The 19310-nt window shown below is 44.6% G+C and overlaps 1 protein-coding gene across 2 annotated transcripts in view; it reads right to left on the bottom strand.

Annotated features, from left to right (window-relative positions):
- The window catches only part of LOC126108749 (uncharacterized), a 142817-nt gene that overhangs the window by 17862 nt on the left and 105645 nt on the right, over positions 1-19310 (bottom strand). The window contains exon 2 of one of the 2 annotated variants that reach the window (XR_007523619.1): positions 9733-10797. Coding sequence is in view for 1 of the 2 variants with exons in the window: in XM_049914093.1 (XP_049770050.1) it covers positions 10377-10796 (420 nt within the window). In the remaining variant the exon portion in view is untranslated. Of the gene's footprint in view, positions 1-9187; positions 10798-19310 lie in introns of those variants that run through there. The other variant, XM_049914093.1, reaches the window with a different exon arrangement.

Raw genomic sequence — 19310 nt, 5'->3', positions numbered from 1 at the left:
GGATTAGCACGGGGCAATAGCCGTGGCGTGGTACGTTTGTATCGAGACAGATTTCCAGAACGAAGGTGTCCCGACACGAAGACGTTTGAAGCAATTGATCGGCGTCCTAGGGGGCACGGAACATTCCAGCCTATGACTCGCGACTGGGGAAGACCTAGAACGACGAAGATACCTGCAATGGACGAGACAATTCTTCGTGCAGTTGACGATAACCCTAATGTCAGCGTCAGAGAAGTTGCTGCTGTACAAGGTAACGTTGACCACGTCACTGTATGCAGAGTGCTACGGGAGAACCGGTTGTTTCCGTACCGTGTACAGCGTGTGCAGGCACTATCAGCAGCTGATTGGCCTCCACGGGTACACTTCTGAGAATGGTTCATCCGACAATGTGTCAATCCTCATTTCAGAGCAAATGTTCTCTTTACGGGTGAGGCTTCATTCCAACGTGATCAAATTGAAAAATTTCACAATCAACATGTGTGGGCTGACGAGAATCCGCACGCAATTGTGCAATCACCTCATCAATACAGATTTTCTGTGAACGTTTGGGCAGGCATTGTTGGTGATGTCTCGATTCGGCCCCATGTTCTTCCACCTACGATCAATGGAGCACGTTATCACGACTTCATACGGGATACTCTACCTGTGCTGCTAGAACATGTGCCTTTACAAGTACGACACAACATGTGGTTCGTGCACGATGGAGCTCCTGCACATTTCAGTCGAAGTGTTCGTACGCTTCTCAACAACAGATGCGGTGACCGACGGATTGGTAGAGGCGGACCAATTCCGTGGCCTCCACGCTCTCCTGACCTCAACCCTCTTGACTTTCATTTATGGGGGCATTTGAAAGCTCTTGTCTACGCAACCCCGGTACCAATGTAGAGACTCTTCGTGCTCGTATTGTGGACGGATGTGATACAATACGCCATTCTCCAGGGCTGCATCAGCGCATCAGGGATTCCACGCGACGGAGGGTGGATGCACGTATCCTCGCTAACGGAGGACATTTTTAACATTTCCTGTAACAAAGTGTGTGAAGTCACGCTGGTACGTTCTGTTGCTGTGTGTTTCGATTCCACGATTAATGTGATTTGAAGAGAAGTAATAAAATCTCTAACATGGAAATTAAGCGTTTCCGGACACATGTCCACATAACATATTTTCTTTCTTTGTGTGTGAGGAATGTTTCCTGAAAGTTTGGCCGTACCTTTTTGTAACACCCCGTCTAATAAAGTTTATATCAAAGCTATTCTGATTATTCTTGTACCAAAATCTTCATTCTTAAAACACTTTCACTGTTCTAAAATTTCTTTGTATTCAGGGTTCACATTATGTAGTTAGACAATCATAAACTTTATGAAAATTGTTGCTGTTTTTCCAGCCGTCCACTGGTATGTTACCATAAATGCAGCTGCCTTTTCCATTATAGTCGGGCCACTTACTGGAATTCCTTTACTGCTTTGTTGTACGAACCATCTATAAACAGCTACGTCCAGTTCTTCAGTCTCACTCTTTTGCGTAACCTTCCGTTTTCGCACCTTACTATCCAATTGTGTTGAGTACTGTCGAATAACATCTTCTTTCTTTTTAATGTCATAAGTAGTTGCTCGTCCAACATTGAAATCAGCAGCAATGGTTTTCTGTGAAGAACCTCGATTTAACTTGTCTAAAATTTCGAGTTTCTGCTTGAGGTCTAGTGTAACTTGTTTCCTTTTAGAAGACTTGATACCGAACTGTAAAGAAAGCTACAATTTCTAATACAGTATATAAAGCATTGTTCAACTAGGCATTGTTGCGCACGATAATTCATTGTGCACGTGTTTCTGGATGTGCGCCAGATTACTGACAAGGGAACCTCCCCATCGCACCCCCCTCAGATTTAGTTATAAGTTGGCACAGTGGATAGGCCTTGAGAAACTGAACAGACTTCAATCGAGAAAACAGGAAGAAGTTGTGCGGAACTATGAAAAAAATAAGCAAAATATACGAACTGAGTAGTCCATGTGTAAGATAGACAACATTATAGATGGTATGAAATCAGGAGCGCCGTAGTCCCGTGGTTAGCGTGAGAAGCCGCTGAATGAGAGTTTCTTGGTTCAAGTATTCTCTCGAGTGAAAATTTTAATTTTTTATTTTCAGAGGATAATCAAAGTTTAGGCACTCACACATAAACAATTTCGCTCTCCAAAGTCCCAGGACATGTTCAGATTTGCTAGGACATATGCAGGATTTGACGGTTTACACAAGGAAAAATTTGAAAACGTTAAAAACAAATGTTTTGACAGAGCACAGGGGAAACTGTGCGACTCTGAAACTATTGCATTCATTTGATGCAGTTTATGTGACAAACTCATATGTTTTCATCACCTTTTTGGGAGTGATTATCACATGCACAAGAAAACCTAAATCGGGAAAGGTAGAAGAATCTCTTTACCCATTCGCCAAGTGTACAAGTTAGGTGGGTCGACAACATATTCCTGTCACGTGACGCACATGCCGTCACCAGTGTCGTATAGAATATATCAGACGTGTTTTCCTGTGGAGGAATCGGTTGACCTATGACCTTGCGATCAAATGTTTTCGGTTCCCATTGGAGAGGCACGTCATTTCGTCTACTAATCGCACGGTTTTTCGGTGCGGTCGCAAAACACAGACATTAAACTTATTACAGTGAACAGAGACATCAATGAACGAACGGACAGATCATAACTTTGCGAAAATAAAGAAAGTAAAGTTTTCACTCGAGGGAAGACTTGAACCTCTTGTTCCGCAGCTGCTCAATCTAACCACGGCGCTCCTGAGCTCATATCCTTGATGTTGCCTATGTTGCGCAGGGATTACTCAGTTTGTGTATTTTGCTTATTTTTTTCATAGTTCCACACAACTTGTTCCTGTTTTCTCGATTGATCTGTGTTCAGTTTTTCAAGGCCTATCCACTCTGCCAACTTATAACTAAATCTGAGGGGGGGCGATGGGGAGGTTCCCTTGTTAGAACTACTTAAACCTAACTAACCTAAGGACATCACACACATCCAGGCCCCAGGCAGGATCTGAACCTGCGACCGTAGCAGTCGCGCGGTTCCGGACTGAGCGCCTAGAACCGCTCGGCCACCTCGGCCGGCGTACTGAGGGCCGAATTAGTGAGAGTCTAGGGCGTGTTTCACTGCTTGAGGCTTATTCTCGCGTTTTTGTAAGTGTAAACTAATTGTCTGTAGCGCAATAGCTGCTCACTGAAGAGCCAGCTACGTAGCCCATTAGTGCATCAGCTTCTGTTGCTGACATATCGGGATGGTGGCGAGTTGCATATCTAGGATTGTCTGCTTTTGTTGTTTACTTCTAGGGTGGCTAGGACGTGTGCGATGAGTCAGCTTCAGGCTGCTGCCGAGGGGTGTAACGACGTTGGAGCACCTGACGTGTCGCACGGGACACCCCTGGTGTCGCTCCGTTTGCCCACGGGCTCTGCTTCCGAGGCACCTCCTGGTGAAGAACACTCGGTGGATCCGCCCTCACGGTAGGGTGAGTGGCGGGTATTCTTGGTACAATCTAGACACCATGGATCTCGTAATAGTGAATTCCCTGACGACTGACGAAAGTGAATGTCAGATGCGTCTAGCTCCAACTACGATTCAGCGTTAAAAGGCTGCTAATTCTTCCCGTGCGGCCATAATCACATCGCAAACTTTTTCAGTGAATAGGAGGACATAAGATGAACACCAACAAAATCAAAACGAGGATAATGGAATGCAGTCGAATTAAGTCGGGTGATGCTGAGGGAATTAGATTAGGAAATGAGACACTTAAGTAGTAAAGGAGTTTTGCTATTTGGGGAGCAAAATAACTGATGATGGTCGAAGTAGAGGTGATATAAAATGTAGACTGGCAGTGGCAAGGAAAGCGCTTCTTAAGATGAGAAATTTGTTAACATCGAGTTTAGATTTAAGTGTCAGGTTCAAAATGGCTCTGAGCACTATGGGACTTGGAAGAGCAGTTGAACGGAATGGACAGTGTCTTGAAAGCAGGGTATAAGATGAACATCAACGAAAGCAAAACGAGGATAATGGAATGTAGTCGAATTAAGTTGGGTGATGCTGAGGGAATTAGATTAGGAAAAGAGACACTGAAAGTAGTAAAGGAGTTTTGCTATTTGGGGAGCAAAATAACTGATGATGGTCGAAGTAGAGAGGATATAAAATGTAGACTAGCAATGGGAAGGAAAGCGTTTCTGAAGAAGAGAAATTTGTTAACATCGAGTATAGATTTAAGTGTCAGGAAGTCGTTTCTGAAAGTATTTGTATGGAGTGTAGCCATGTATGGAAGTGAAAACATGGACGATAAATAGTTTGGACGAGAAGAGAATAGAAGCTTTCGAAATGTGGTGTTAGAGGAGAATGCTGAAGATTAGATGGGTAGATCACATAACTAATGAGGAGGTACTGAACAGAATTTGGGAGGAGTTTGTGGCACAACTTGACCAGAAGAAGGGATCGGTTGGTGAGACATGTTCTGAGGCATCAAGGGATCACCAATTTAGTATTGGAGGGCAGCGTGCAGGGTAAAAATCGTAGAGGGAGAGCAAAAGAATACACTAAGCAGATTCAGAAGGATGTAGGCTGCAGTAGGTACTGGGAGATGAAGAAACTTGTACAGGAAATAGTAGCATGGAGAGCTGCATCAAAACGGTCTCAAGACTGAAGACCACAACAACAACAACAACAACATTTCAGTAAAGCAATTGAGTACAAATGACAACTCGCCACTGCACTGCCCTTTTATACCTTGTCTACGTGATACTAATGCCACCCCGTAAATGTCCATACCACTATCCAGTGACTTTCGTCGCCTTGGTGTATGCCATGCATCTATGACAGAGGAAACGAGACAGGTACGTCACATATACAGTAGGACCTTGATAGTCCGGTATGATTGGGGATCTGTCGATTCCTGATTACCAGTTGTACCTGATTATCGATGTCGTTCTTAAAAATCTGCTTTAAAAAACCGGATATTAGCAAAACCTGTACTGCATGTGGGCCCATACTTGGGGGCAAGAGCGGGACAGTAACCCCCTCCTCCCCTAGCTCTCAGGGATAGATAAAAATGTAATCTAGTCATTTGCTTTTCTGTATAGAAAATGAGTTAAAAGGCGACATTATGCTGGTCTTTACAACGGTCAGAAACGGAACTTTGTTATGGGTACTTAAAAGTCACCATTCGTCTTCCAAAATATTAAAAATACTCCATTCCCCAGGTCTAGCCTCTGCCCACCTCGCCTACAAACTGTTGTGTGGGCTCTCCTGTATAGTTTCGTGTAGAGAAACAAGTAACAGTTATTTATTAAATGCAACAGAATAGATTACAGTACAGAAAATTAAAAGTATGTATTAGTTTTCTGTAAAAACCACTCTTTCTTGCTTGGGGCCTTAGTCCCCGTATAATGAAGGTCAGAAGTTTCTTACATAGTCCACACACTGCACATACGTTGTGATGTGTCCCATACGTCGCTGCCGGTAAAAGTGAGACACGTACGTAACAAATGCTAAATATCTCGAGAAAATGTCTTCTCCAGTTTGTATATAGTACCTACAGTAGTCCAGAAACTGCTTCATTGCTCACTTCGAAAGAGATAAATGAATTGTCAGTATGACAGCAGTAACTACAGGGTTATTACAAATGATTGAAGCGATTTCACAGCTCTACAATAACTTTATTAATTGAGATATTTTCACAATGCTTTGCACACACATACAAAAACTGAAAACGTTTTTTTAGGCATTCACAAATGTTCGATATGTGCGTCTTTAGTGATTCAGCAGACATCAAGCCGATAATAAAGTTCCTCCCACACTCGGCGCAGCATGTCCCCATCAATGAGTTCGAAAGCATCGTTCTGGCAGTTCTGGCACGTTTCTTGGTAGAGGAGGTTTAAACAATGAATCTTTCACATAACCCCACAGAAAGATATCGCATGGGGTTAAGTCGGGAGAGCGTGGAGGCCATGACACGAATTGCTGATCGTGATCTCCACCACGACCGATCCATCGGTTTTCCAATCTCCTGTTTAAGAAACGCCGAACATCATGATGGAAGTGCGGTGGAGCACCATCCTGTTGAAAGATGAAGTCGGCGCTGTCGGTCTCCAGTTGTGGCACGAGCCAATTTTCCAGCATGTCCAAATACACGTGTCCTGTAACGTTTTTTTCGCCGAAGAAAAAGGGGCCGTAAACTTTAAACCGTGAGATTGCACAAAACACGTTAACTTTTGGTGAATTGCGAATTTTCTGCACGAATGCGTGAGGATTCTCTACCGCCCAGATTCGCACATTGTGTCTGTTCACTTCACCATTAAGAAAAAAATGTTGCTTCATCACTGAAAACAAGTTTCGTACTGAACGCATCCTCTTCCATGAGCTGTTGCAACCGCGCCGAAAATTCAAAGCGTTTGACTTTGTCATCGGGTGTCAGGGCTTGTAGCAATTGTAAACGGTAAGGCTTCTGCTTTAGCCTTTTCCGTAAGATTTTCCAAACCGTCGGCTGTGGTACGTTTAGCTCCCTGCTTGCTTTATTCGTCGACTTCCGCGGGCTACGCGTGAAACTTGCCCGCACGCGTTCAACCGTTTCTTCGCTCACTGCAGGCCGACCCGTCGATTTCCCCTTACAGAGGCATCCAGAAGCTTTAAACTGCGCATACCATCGCCGAATGGAGTTGGCAGTTGGTGGATCTTTGTTGAACTTTGTCCTGAAGTGTCGTTGCACAGTTATGACTGACTGATGTGAGTGCATTTCAAGCACGACATACACTTTCCGGGCTCCTGTCGCCATTTTGTCTCACTGCGCTCTCGAGCGCTCTGGCGGCAGAAACCTGAAGTGCGGCTTCAGCCGAACAAATCTTTATGAGTTTTTCTACGTATCTGTAGTGTGTCGTGACCATATGTCAATGAATGGAGCTACAGTGAATTTATGAAATCGCTGCAGTCATTTGTAATAGCCCTGTACATAAGGGCTACTATATTACTGTACACATTATTATTATTATTATTACTATTCGTGGCATTAATAGCCTGAAGTCTTTCAATTACTGCCAGTTGAGAAGTAAAGAGTGCAGCAATCAAGTGATTTACAAACAATAAGCATAGTGCACACATGTGAACATGTTTCATTTTAAAAAATGGGGTTGCAGCGTGCATGTCCAGCAAGTGTCGCAACAGAGAGGAGCATGACAGGGGAAGCGTGTTTTGTAACAAGTCTCTGCCCTCACTGAGGCTAGTTGGCTTTCTTATGTGAGAAGGAGGGGTAGGTATCACTTGCGATGCACGACGAATTCCTTCTTCATTCTAACACACACACACACACACGCACACACACACACACACACACACACACACACACCTTTGAGTACACCAACTGGTGGGTGACTGTGTCAGCACCACCAACAGAGACGTCCAGTTGAGTAGCCAGGTGTCTGACTGCGATCCGAGGATCACCTCGAATGAGAGTGTCCACACGTTCCGGCGTTGTAGGAGTCACAGCTGTGTGCGGCAGGCTGGCAAGGGGGAGAACGGACTGGTTTGTACGACCCTGACACACGTCTCGCCCAACGACTCGCCGTGCTTTTGTCCACTGCCAGTTCTCTGTAGACATTCAGCAAGCTGCTACGAATACGTGCGATGCTTTGGTTTTCCGCCAAAAGAAACTCAGTGTCAGCTCTCTGCCTAGAGTACACCTACGTTGCAGACGCCATTTTGAAGTCCTAGAAAACAAAATGAGCTGCTTTACTTATTGAACGCCCTCGTACTTTCATGTCGCTGCCAAGTTTTACTTAAAATAGTTGACGAATTCATTAAACAAAAATGGACAGCATATTCTGTAGCCGCACTAGGTAGCCGCGTGGTCCGAGGCGCCTTGCCACGGTTCGCGCGGCTTCCCCTCGGGTAAGCGTGTGTGTGTTCTCCTTAGCGTAAGTTGGTTTAAGTTAGGTAAGCTTAGGGACCGATGACCTCAGCAGTTTGGTCCCATAGGAACTAACCACATAAAAATTCCATATTCTGCAAATATTGAATTTCAGAACTTCCATGTTGAGGACATCACATCTGTGAGGGTGGGTTGTTCTGTGAGATAATGGAAGACGTTTGTACAAGAGACGTATGCTCGCAGTACAGAAGGTTTTTCATTCTTAGACGTGGAAATCGGTGACGACTGACAGTTAGATTCCTGACCGTTACATGAAGGAGCAGATGCTGGAAAATCACTATGAACAACTTTGCTACTCATGATTCCCATCAGTGTGGCCGAGCTGTCGTTTCATATTGAGGTGCCTTGGTACACTGCAAATTGTATTGTAATATTGGCTGGTTGATTGATTTGGGGCCGGCGGTGGTAGTGCTTCAGTCCGGAACCGTGCGGCTGCTACGGTCGCAGTTCTAATCCTACCTCGGACATGGATGTGTGTGATGTCCTTTGGTTAGTTATGTTTAAGTAGTTCTAAGTCCTAGGGGACTGATGACCTCCCACAGTGCTCAGAGCCATTTGGACCATTTGATTGGTTTGGGGGGGGGGGGGGGGGTACCAAACAGCGAGGTCATCAGTCTCATCAGATTAGGGAAGGATGAGAAGGACATCAGCCATGCCCTTTCAAAGGAACCATCCCGGCATTTGAATAAAGCGATTTTGGGAAATCATGGAAAACCTAACTCAGGATAGCTTGACACGGATTCGAACTGTAGACCTCCGAATGCGAGTCCAGTATGCTAACCACTGCACGACCTCGCTCGGTGTAATATTGGCCTCCCTGTCATTACAGTCTATTTCACTGAAACTCGAATTGCCGTAAACTGTCTGAAATTACATTCTGAAACTTACATGAAATCGTACTAAACCGTAATTCAGAACTAACTCCCTCATGGTAAATCACACTAATTTTCGTCTTCTTCTAATCTCTACTAAACATTGTTAATTAACTTATTTCCCAGTCGTAATATGTAAAAATATATTGTGTTACAGTCTGCATCTTTTTTGAGATTTGTTTTGGATATTGCACTTATGCGTAGAAAGTGCTCTTTTTGTTGTACTCGTACAATTCATGTACCAGTAGCTTTGTACATTAGTTTTGCTTTATTGTTCATTCTACAAATAATTACTTTAACATTTCATGGGTGGCTCTTATAGGATCTAAATAAATCAACTTACACTTGTTTTAAATATTTTATTGAACGCTGTAGTGGGATGTGTACAGTGATTTTTGAAAATGTTATTTGTAACTTACTGACAATGATGCACAAACTAGTTTTATTTAAGTGTTACTGAGAGTAAAAACCACTTCTGACTGCCTATCAGAAGCTGAACATCAGTGAGAGAAATTCATAGTCTCGTACCAGACTTCAAAATACAATGGTCATCATCCTTGTCTCTGTGACCATTATGGGAATGGGTTGAGAAACATTTGTTTGTTTCACCTGTATTGTGCAGTTATTTGTCAATCTGTATTTCACGAAACTATAAAACAAAACCTCTTATGGCACAACGTGCAAGACACAGGTTTCCGACAAGCTGCTCTTCTAGAAAATTATAAATGTCGGTTGTAGAATTCACACTCCAAGAGAAAATCCGAATGAGTCGGAACACGGCAATTACGATGTAAGTGTACAGGCAAACAAACAAAGGTAGAATATTAGAAACATTGGATGATTTATTCAACAGAAAGCCCTCAACAAATTGAGGAATTCAATCTCTGACCCTTATGCACTGAGTTATTCAGCTTGCGATGGATTGATTACGTTACTGGATGTCCTCCCGAGGGATGTCGTGAAAAGTTGCTTGCATATTGGCCAAGTTGGACTAACGCGGTCTTGACTTGTTCAGTGTGTGAAGGACTTTCTCGTGGAAATATCATCCAGTTTTGCGGTACATCCAATCATTAGTGTGTATGCATATGTACATCACTTCTACCGATTTCCGTCCCATTCGGATAATTTCTTCGTGGCATGTCTCTTTTTCTTGTTTTAGAGTGAATTTTCTTCATATTAGGGTACAGTATGGGGTGCCATACAACTGAGTAAATCGTCCGAGTTGGAAAGACCTTCCCCTGCAGTGTTTTCGCGCTCTTTGCATTGTTTGTAGCAAGAGAAGCTCCGCATCGACAAAAAATTTTCGCATAGCACGAATCGCAACTGGAGCCTCAGGTACAAACACCTGTGTTTCAGCTGAAAACTTGCAGAGTAATGTGGAGATTTATTCCATATAATGGAGGGTCGTCAATATAAAGCCCGGTTTTCAGGAGAGATGTACATCCCAGTGGTCTACCACAACGTGACAAAGTGGCCTCATTGATGTCACAGCCATACGTCGCGTCTCGGAGGCACCGGCAAGTGGACGGGCCGTCACGCCTCGGCGGCAGGGAGCACGGTGGTCTCGTCGACGATCACCTTGCTGGGCTCGTCGACGATCAGTTTGGTGGGCTCGTTGACGATCAGTTTGGTGGGCTCGTCGACGATCAGTTTTGTGGGCTCGTCGAAGATCACTTTGATGGGCTCGTCGACGATCACTTCAGTGGAATCGTCGACGATTACTTTCGGCTTGCGGCGCCACCAGAGGAAGAAGATGCCGATGGCGAAGAGCACCCAGAGCGCCAGCACTCCCACCACGTAGAGCGGCGTGCGGTAGTAGTCGCTCTGCTCTGTATTGGGTATCTCCTTCCACAGCAGCGGGCAGCAGACGAAGCACATGAGGATGATGACCACGCCCGCCACCAACGGCAGCGCCACCATCGCCACGATCAGCCGCCACCAGCACACGTGCATCCTGCAGACAGCCCGACACATAGTTAGCAGCTTGTCAAACAATGTCAGCTAACTACATAGAGGTTTCATGTACACTGATGAGCCGAAACATTATGACCACCTGCTTAATAGCTTGTTTGTCTGTATCTGGTACGAAATGCTCCAAGGATTCTGCCTATGAGGAATCCGGCAATTTGTTGGTAGATTTGTGGAGGTATGTGGCATTACATGTCTATGCATAGGTCACATACACACATCAATAAAAGTTTTGCATCACCTCGGTTCGAGAGTTCAGGAACCTGTACAGAATTTTTGGAATAGAGATCAACATGGACATCATTTTTATCACTCATGAAAACTTCACATTGCATATTGTACCACCATACAGACCTCCAGATTGCTGTACACACCTGTACCTCTAATACCCAGTAGCACGTCCTCTTGCATTGATGCATGCCTGTATTCGTTGTGGCATACTATCCACTACTTCATCAAGGAACTGTTGGCCCAGATTGTCCCACTTCTCAAGGGCGCTTCAGTGTACTTGCCTCAGAGAGGTTGGTGGGTCACATCATAAACAGCCCATTGAATCTATCCCAGGCATGTTCGATAGGGGTCATGTCTGCAGAACATGCTGGCCACTCTGGTCGAGCACCAGAGGCGTACATCGGCCCCACGTAATGCGACCCCAAAACATCAGGGAACCTGCACCTTGCTGCACTCGCTGGACAGTGAGTCTAAGGCGTTCAGCCTGGCCAGGTTGTCTCCAAACACGTCTCCGACGATTGTCTGGTTGAAAGCATATGCAACACTCATCAGTGAAGAGAATGTCATGCCAGTCCTGAGCAGTCCATTCGACATGTTGCTGAGCCCATCTGTACCGCGCTGCACGGTGTTGTGGTTGCAAAGATGGACCTCGCCGTGGATGTCGGGAGTGAAGTTACACATCATGCAGCCTATTGCACATAGTCTGAGCCATAAAACGACATCCTGTGGCTGCACGAAAAGCATTATTCAACATGGTGGCGTTGCTGTCAGGGTTCCTAATAATCCGTAGGTAGCACTCATCCATTCTAGTAGTAGCCCTCGGGCGCCCTGAGCGAGGCATGTCTTCGACATCGACGTCCAAACAACTTCGCATTGGCTCACTCCAAGACGCCTGGACACTTGTTGGGAGCTCTCCCTGGGACAAAGTAACAATGCGGACGCGGCCGAACCGCGGTATTGACTGTCTAGGCACGGTTGAACTACAAACACGAGCCGTGTACCTCCTTCCTGGTGGAATGACTGGAACTGATCGGCTGTCGGACCCCCTCCACATAATAGGCGCTGCTCATGCATGGTTGTTTACGTCTTTGGGCGGGTTTAGTGACACCTCTGAACAGCCAAAGGGACTGTGTCTGTGATACAATACCCACAGCCAACGTCTATCTTCAGGAGTTCTGGTAACTGGGGTGATGCAAAACTTTTTTTGTGTGTGTAATTCGCATAAATAATGGGACGCTGTTTTGCATACGCGGTGATAGCGCAGCGCTCGATAGCGACCGAGATGGGTGACATAGGACCACGCGAATCTGGTCGCAGGGACATCAACGTGACTTCACTGTAATGCTCCTCAAACCACTAAAATACAGTTCTGGCTCCAAGACAAGGACAGTTATACTGCTGGGAGACGATATCACTGTCGGAGCATGAAGGGATGCAGGTAGTTTGCAGCTGGCAGCGTGTCTTCGATTGCTACTACAGATCCCCTACAAGCGCACGAGAATGCCTCCCATAGCGTCTGTGGTGTGCTTCTCGTTTCGAGCCGCCGTTCAAGTCGATGACATTTATGGAGGTGACCACCGACCTAGTGTAGCAAAACTGTGATTCATCCGAAGAGCTGACACGTTCCCATTGATCGACAGTCGAATCCTGATTGTCCCCTGCCCACTGACAGTGTAGTGGGGTCAACAAGTGAACACGAATGGGTGGTCTACTGAGGAGCTCCATGTTCAGCGAACAATGAACAGAGTCCTCTGAACCACTGTGTGTGCACAAGCGTTGCGCTCTGTCAGCAGGGATACCACAGATCACCATACATCCAACTATACAGAGTAGACAGGCCTCTGAACTCCATGTTCTGTGAACAGTCGTGAACATCCAACCATTTGACTCCTAGTTTCGCTGTCCTTCCACCTCTTTCCTAAGATACGACAGTAGCACGTGAACATTCGACCAGTTCCGCCATACTCGTACACAAGCTCTGAGTAATATCATTCAACCCTTTGTCAAAGAGGGTTATCTCAATGAAATTCCTCATTTGCAGCCCACATCTTCACTAGGGTGATGCCCCGTTTGTGTCTGCTCCAGTTACATACTTTTGGTACTGTGTCATGTGCCTGCAATGCTACAGGGCGGCATCCAATTTCGTGGTGGGCAGTGGTCAAACTGTTTTAGCTTATCAGTGTATATATGCAGACTGAAGTGACGAATGAAAATTTGTACCAAGACTGGGAGTCGAACCCAGGTTTCCTGCTCGCTAGTCTCCTGTTCGCTAGACAGATGTGCTGTTTACTACCGACCGTGGTGACGAGTTAGTCAGCACATTGGACATTCGGGAGGACTACAGTTCTAACCTGCGTCCAGCCATCCTGATTTGGGGTTGGGTTGTTGTTGTGTACATAGTTCCGCGTAGTCAGCATGTACACAGCTTTCCCACTAGAGCGCGCCCCACTAAGCACAACAGCACAGGCGCAGCGCTCGTCTGTCTCCGCACTAAGAGATGGCGCTGCCTTAGAGACGGACCAAATTCTGCTTCTGCCGATCCGCTTATTAATGTGTAATGCATCCAATGAGATTGCTGCTAATGTAGAACCCTTTCTCCTCACGAATGACACTCGCGCAGTGATACCTGAACGCATGAGGCATTATAACGAGTGTACAGACCTCCGATTAGTCAGTCTGATTAGTCTGCATTAGTCTGTACCAGTCTATAGTCAAGTTTCAGTCTGCACCTAAGAAGATTATCATATTCCTGTACATAGCCATGAAGATAAATGTATAGACTCTTTGTCAAGTATCAGAGATATGTGCGAATAAGATGAACATACTAAGACCAAAGGTACTTCAGATTGTCAATTGTAAATAGCATCCAGAATCAAGTTAAGTAAGGTTATGATTGTTATTATTTTAATAAATGTGTGTGAAAATTAATCAAGTTCTGTTTAAAGTTGGTCACCATCAATCTGCTACTCTAAGCGTGCAAGTGGTATTTCTATCGTCTGAACTGACGGAAGAAGATAAACACGCCACAATAAGACCACGAGACATATTGTTGACACTCGCCTACTTCGTTAGAGCGACAAGTCAAATAATCTGATGGTGTGTGTACCGAAGGTCTTACAGTACACACACCACAGTTGTTTTTGAGGGAAGAGACCAAACTACAAGGTCATCGGTCTCATTGGATTAGGGAAGGAAGTCGGCCATGCCCTTTCAAGGGAACCATCCCGGCATTTGCCTGGAGCGATTTAGGGAAATCACAGAAAACCTAAATCAGATTGGCCGGACGCGGGATTGAACCATCGTCCCACCGAATGGGAGTCCAGTGTGCTAACAACTGCGCCACCTCACTCGGTCCTGATTTGGGTTTCCTGTGATTTCCCTAAATCGTTTCAGGCAAATGCTGGAATGGTTCCTTCCCTTATGTGATGGGACCAACGACCTCGCTGTTTGGTCCCCTCCCTTAAATTAACCAATCTCCCAACGCTAAGTACTACGCCACCCTGACTTTGCACAACTCCTCAATCCAAATTCCCATTCACGCCTCAGTGCCCTTGATATTCCCCATAAACTCGAACAGCAGTTGTGCAAAGCCACTCTGCCATGGTGGCGTAGTCGTTACCGCATTTGTTACTTAGGGGTAGACCCATGTTCGGAACCTGGCCTTGGTAAACATTTTGATTCGTCAATTCACTCTGCACATATACAGCACAGATGTTTTTCAAGACTTGAAAAGGTCGCTGGAACCACAGAGTTTCATTTGATCTACGTTTCATAAATAACTGCAAAATGCGATGCACACGACACATACACTACTGGCCATTAAAACTGCTACACCAAGAAGAAATGTAGATGATGAACGGGTATTCATTGGACAAATATATTATACTAGAACTGACATGCTATTACATTTTCACGCAATTTGGCTGCATAGATCCTGAGAAATGAGTATCCAGAACAACCACCTCTGGCCGTAATAACGGCCTTGATACGCCTCGGCATTGAGTCAAACAGAACTGGGATGGCGTGTACAGGTACAGCTGCCAGTGCAGCTTCAACACGATACCACAGTTCATCAAGAGTAGTGACTGGCGTATTGTGACTTGCCAGTTGCTTGGCCACCATTGACCACACGTTTTCAGTTGGTGAGAGATCTGGAGAATGTTCTGGCCAGGGCTGCAGTCGAACATTTTCTGTATCCAGAAAGGCCCGTACAGGACCTGCAACATGCGGTCGTGCATTATCCTGTTGAAATGTAGGGTTTGGCAGGGATCGAATGAAGGGTAGAGCCACGGGTCGTAACACATCTGAAATGTAACGTCCACTGTTCAAAGTGTCGTCAATGCGAACAAGAGGTGACCGACATGTGTAACCAATGGCACCCCATACCATCACGCTGGGTGATACGCCAGTATGGCGATGACGAATACACGCTTCCTATGTGCGTTCACCGCGATGGCGCCAAACACGGATGCGATTCATCCGAAAAAATGACGTTTTGCCATTCGTGCACCCAGATTCGTCGTTGAGTACATCGCAGGCGCTCCTGTCTGTGATGCAGCGTCAAGGGTAACTGTAGCCATGGTGTCCGAGCTGATAGGCTATGCTGCTGCAAACGTCATCGAACTGTTCGTGTAGATGGTTGTTGTCTTCCATCGTTCCCATCTGTTGACTCAGGGATCGAAACGTGGCTGCATAATCCGTTACAGCCATGCGGATAAGATGCCTGTCATCTCCACTGTTAGTGATACGAGGCCGTTGGGATCCAGCACGGCGTTCCGTATTACCCCTCCTGAACCCACCGATTCCATATTCTGCTAACAATCATTGGATATCGACCAACGCTAGCAGCAATGTCGCGATACGATAAACCGCAATCGCGATAGGCTACAATCCGCCCTTTATCAATGTCGAAAACGTGATGGTACGCATTTCTCCTTCTTACACGAGGCATCACAACAACGTTTCACCAGGCAACGCCGGTCAACTGCTGTGTGTCTATGAGAAATCGGTTGGAAACTTTCCTCGTGTCAGCACGTTGTAGGTGTCGCCACCGGCGCCAACCTTGTGTGAATGCTCTGAAAAGCTAATCATTTGCATATCACAGCATCTTCTTCCTGTCGGTTAAATTTCGCGTCTGTAGCACGTCATCTTCGTGGTGCAGCAATTTTAATGGCCAGTAGTGTATTATTATGCATACTTAAAGGTCTTTGAATAAATGATCGATATATGTTTTTAAGGGTTAGAATTTTGTGACAGTAGGCTATTTTTCGATGTAGCATGCACAGGACAAAAGTATACTAGATTTTTATATTTTTCCGAAAAGTGTATTTGAAAAAATTACAAGATATTGTTGATGTACTGGTTGACTATTTTTTCACATAATCGCCAACTTGTTCAATGTACGTGGTTAAATGTGACACAATCTTCTTCGTGCCTTTCTCGAAGAAACCTCCCGACAACTCCTTGCCCCACTTTGGGACCTCTTTCTGAAGCTGCTCATGGACTGAAAATTTAATTCAACTAGTGTGTGCCTTCAGGGAGCTGAAAAGATAATAATCTGAAGGCGCCTATGTGTTCATTCCAATTCAATTTGCTTGTAACTGAAACGCCTAACCATTTTGTTGAATTGACAGACTTCAGATTTGTGAGATTTATCATCTGATCGAAATTTAACGGATTCCTTTTTAGCACTTACGTGGATGACTTTATACTTTTCATTACATAGAGTCAAATGCCTCTTTTCGAACCATACACATCGTAAATCATTTTGCTATTGGTTGTGATCTTTTGATGGTTTTACAACACAGTAAATGATACCATCGTCTGCAAACTGTCTAAGAGGGATGCTCAGATTGTGTCTTAAGTGATTTATATGGGTTAGGAACAACAGAGCAGCTATAACACTTCCTTTGGGAACGCCAGATATCACAGATGTTGAATTTAATAGAGGAAGACAGAAAATGTTAACATGCAGCAAATGAAGCAAGCGAAAGGGAACACAATCCCCTAAAAAATGAGGTTGTCAGAAAATATAAAGGTTAAACAGGAATAGCTAGAGGTCAAGGCTATATTCGCCTCACCAACAACATATCAGAAAACACCACAACATCAAAGCCGCAAGTTACACACAAAAAACGTGATATATCCTCATTTCCGTTTGTAAATTCATAATAAACTGAAAAATAAAAATTACGTTTTGCTGATTGCAGATGACAAGTTGTTTTGTATAGCAGACTAGCTACTAATGTAAATATCCAATAGCTTCATGTAAGGTATTCAAACTAATGCATACATCCCGTCTTTTGCCAGTTAAGCTATAACGAGAACTTTGGACATAATGTTATAAACAACACACAGTGCATCAGGTCGTTAATACATATCTCAACTGTGAACTGTGAACAAATGACGTATAATCTTTTACAACAATTATTCATTCACAATTGTAAATATTTTGTAAGAAAAGTTCCTCTGAATGTTAATGTAACAACAATTTTACAGTAAGAAAATAACCCACTGAGGCCGGCCGCTGTGGCCGAGCGGTTCTAGGTGCTTCCGTCGGGAACCGCGCTGCTGTATGGTCGCAGGTTCTAATCCTGCCTCGGGCATGGATGTGTGTGATGTCCTTAGGTTATTTGGGTTTAAGTTGTTGTAAGTTCTAGGGGACTGATGACCTCAGATGTTAAGTCCCATGGTGCTCAGAGCCATTTGAACCATTTTTGAATAACCCACTGAAACTAGCACAAAAAGTGCTGAAACATTTTTGGGCAAAAAGAAACCGAAGAGGTGTCTTGCGTAAGGTGGAATTCCTCATCCTATTTTCAAACAAGGCGAGACATTAGAAGAACTGCAACACCACAAGATGATTGTTTTACTTTAGTTGCGCATGTAATATAAGACAAGTTCCATTCAGATCAGTTACAGTTTGTAACGCTGGAAATGCATATCCTCCTATTTCCATCTATTGTACTATAAATAATTTTTTTTCCTTATTTTGTTACCTGAAGATATGGCATTTCTATGTTTTTATATATTGTAATCGTTTTACTATATATATATATATATATATATATATATATATATATATATATATATATATATATGTGTGTGTCGATGTATAATTGGTTTGTTTTGTAAATATTATTTCTATTTTTACGCTGGGTCTTGCCTAGGGAAAACTTTGCTACCGAACGATTACATCGATATGCCGTGTGGAGAACCAAAGTGTTTAGGATCTTTGGTAGTGTTAACTCTGCCGCATGGAGCGCGGGCAGAGGGAGTCTGGCTGGAGTAGGGCGGTGGAGCAGGTGTGTTGTGTGACGCTCCCGCGAGTTGCCATGCTTTCGGGGTTTGGCAGCATGTAATTGCGCTCGACTTGCTATGACAGTTTCTGACATGGTGTCGCGGATGGGAAGCATTAGCTGGCGCACATCAATAGCCCGTTTCGCCTGGTTACCGTGTCGAGAAGAAGGCGCGCCAACATCCAGCTTCTGCAACAGCGACGGCCGACAATGAGTGACTGTCGCCACCTCCTCGATCGACGGCTTCACACCTTCAATCAACCAACAAGAAAGGCTGGAAGCACGTAAAGTTTTAGAACTGTATGGCAGACCTCAGCTTTTCAAACTGTTCAATTTGCCTCACAAAATTACAGCAACATAGCATGAACCTTTGTTGCTCATTGTCCCTATTGCATTACCAAGCAGGGTCCCTTCGTTTTCCGGAATGAACCCGAGTGTCGTTGAAATTCAAACGCCAGCATTAAAGTAATATCATTCCATTTCACTGCTTTAATTTCAGAGTTCAGTTAAAGTAATTATAACTGGCTACAATATTTAGATTACACAAGCACAAATTAAGAGTGCGGACTAGAATCTTTTGCCGACCGAGATGCCATCGCCTACAGGACTTGGCACTGTGGAATCGACCCAAAGACCCAAAGTAGACCTAGTTTCGTTTATAGTAATATGCCTTTTACTCTGTATACCCGCTCATGTTGAAAAGTTTCTAATGATGAGAAAATACATATATGGATGAAAGGACTTGGTGTACTTGCTGAGAATGTAACTGTAACTGGTCATATTACTTTGTATTATAATTATTAATGAAGTGCTATCCTTGACTCCTGTAACTGGGGGCGTCAGCCTAAAACCGCTAGATGTACATCTGGTAACCGGGGGCTCAAGGATGCAACAATTTCATAGAGAAACGAATATAGTGGGGAGGTTACACAGCACAGCTGTACGCCGGCGATATTCTACGCCCCGTTTT

Source organism: Schistocerca cancellata, chromosome 11, assembly GCF_023864275.1.
Source record: "Schistocerca cancellata isolate TAMUIC-IGC-003103 chromosome 11, iqSchCanc2.1, whole genome shotgun sequence".
In the NCBI taxonomy this organism is placed as follows: domain Eukaryota; kingdom Metazoa; phylum Arthropoda; class Insecta; order Orthoptera; family Acrididae; genus Schistocerca; species Schistocerca cancellata.
Note: the sequence above shows the minus strand (reverse complement) of the source record. Positions and strands in the feature narration are given on the sequence as shown.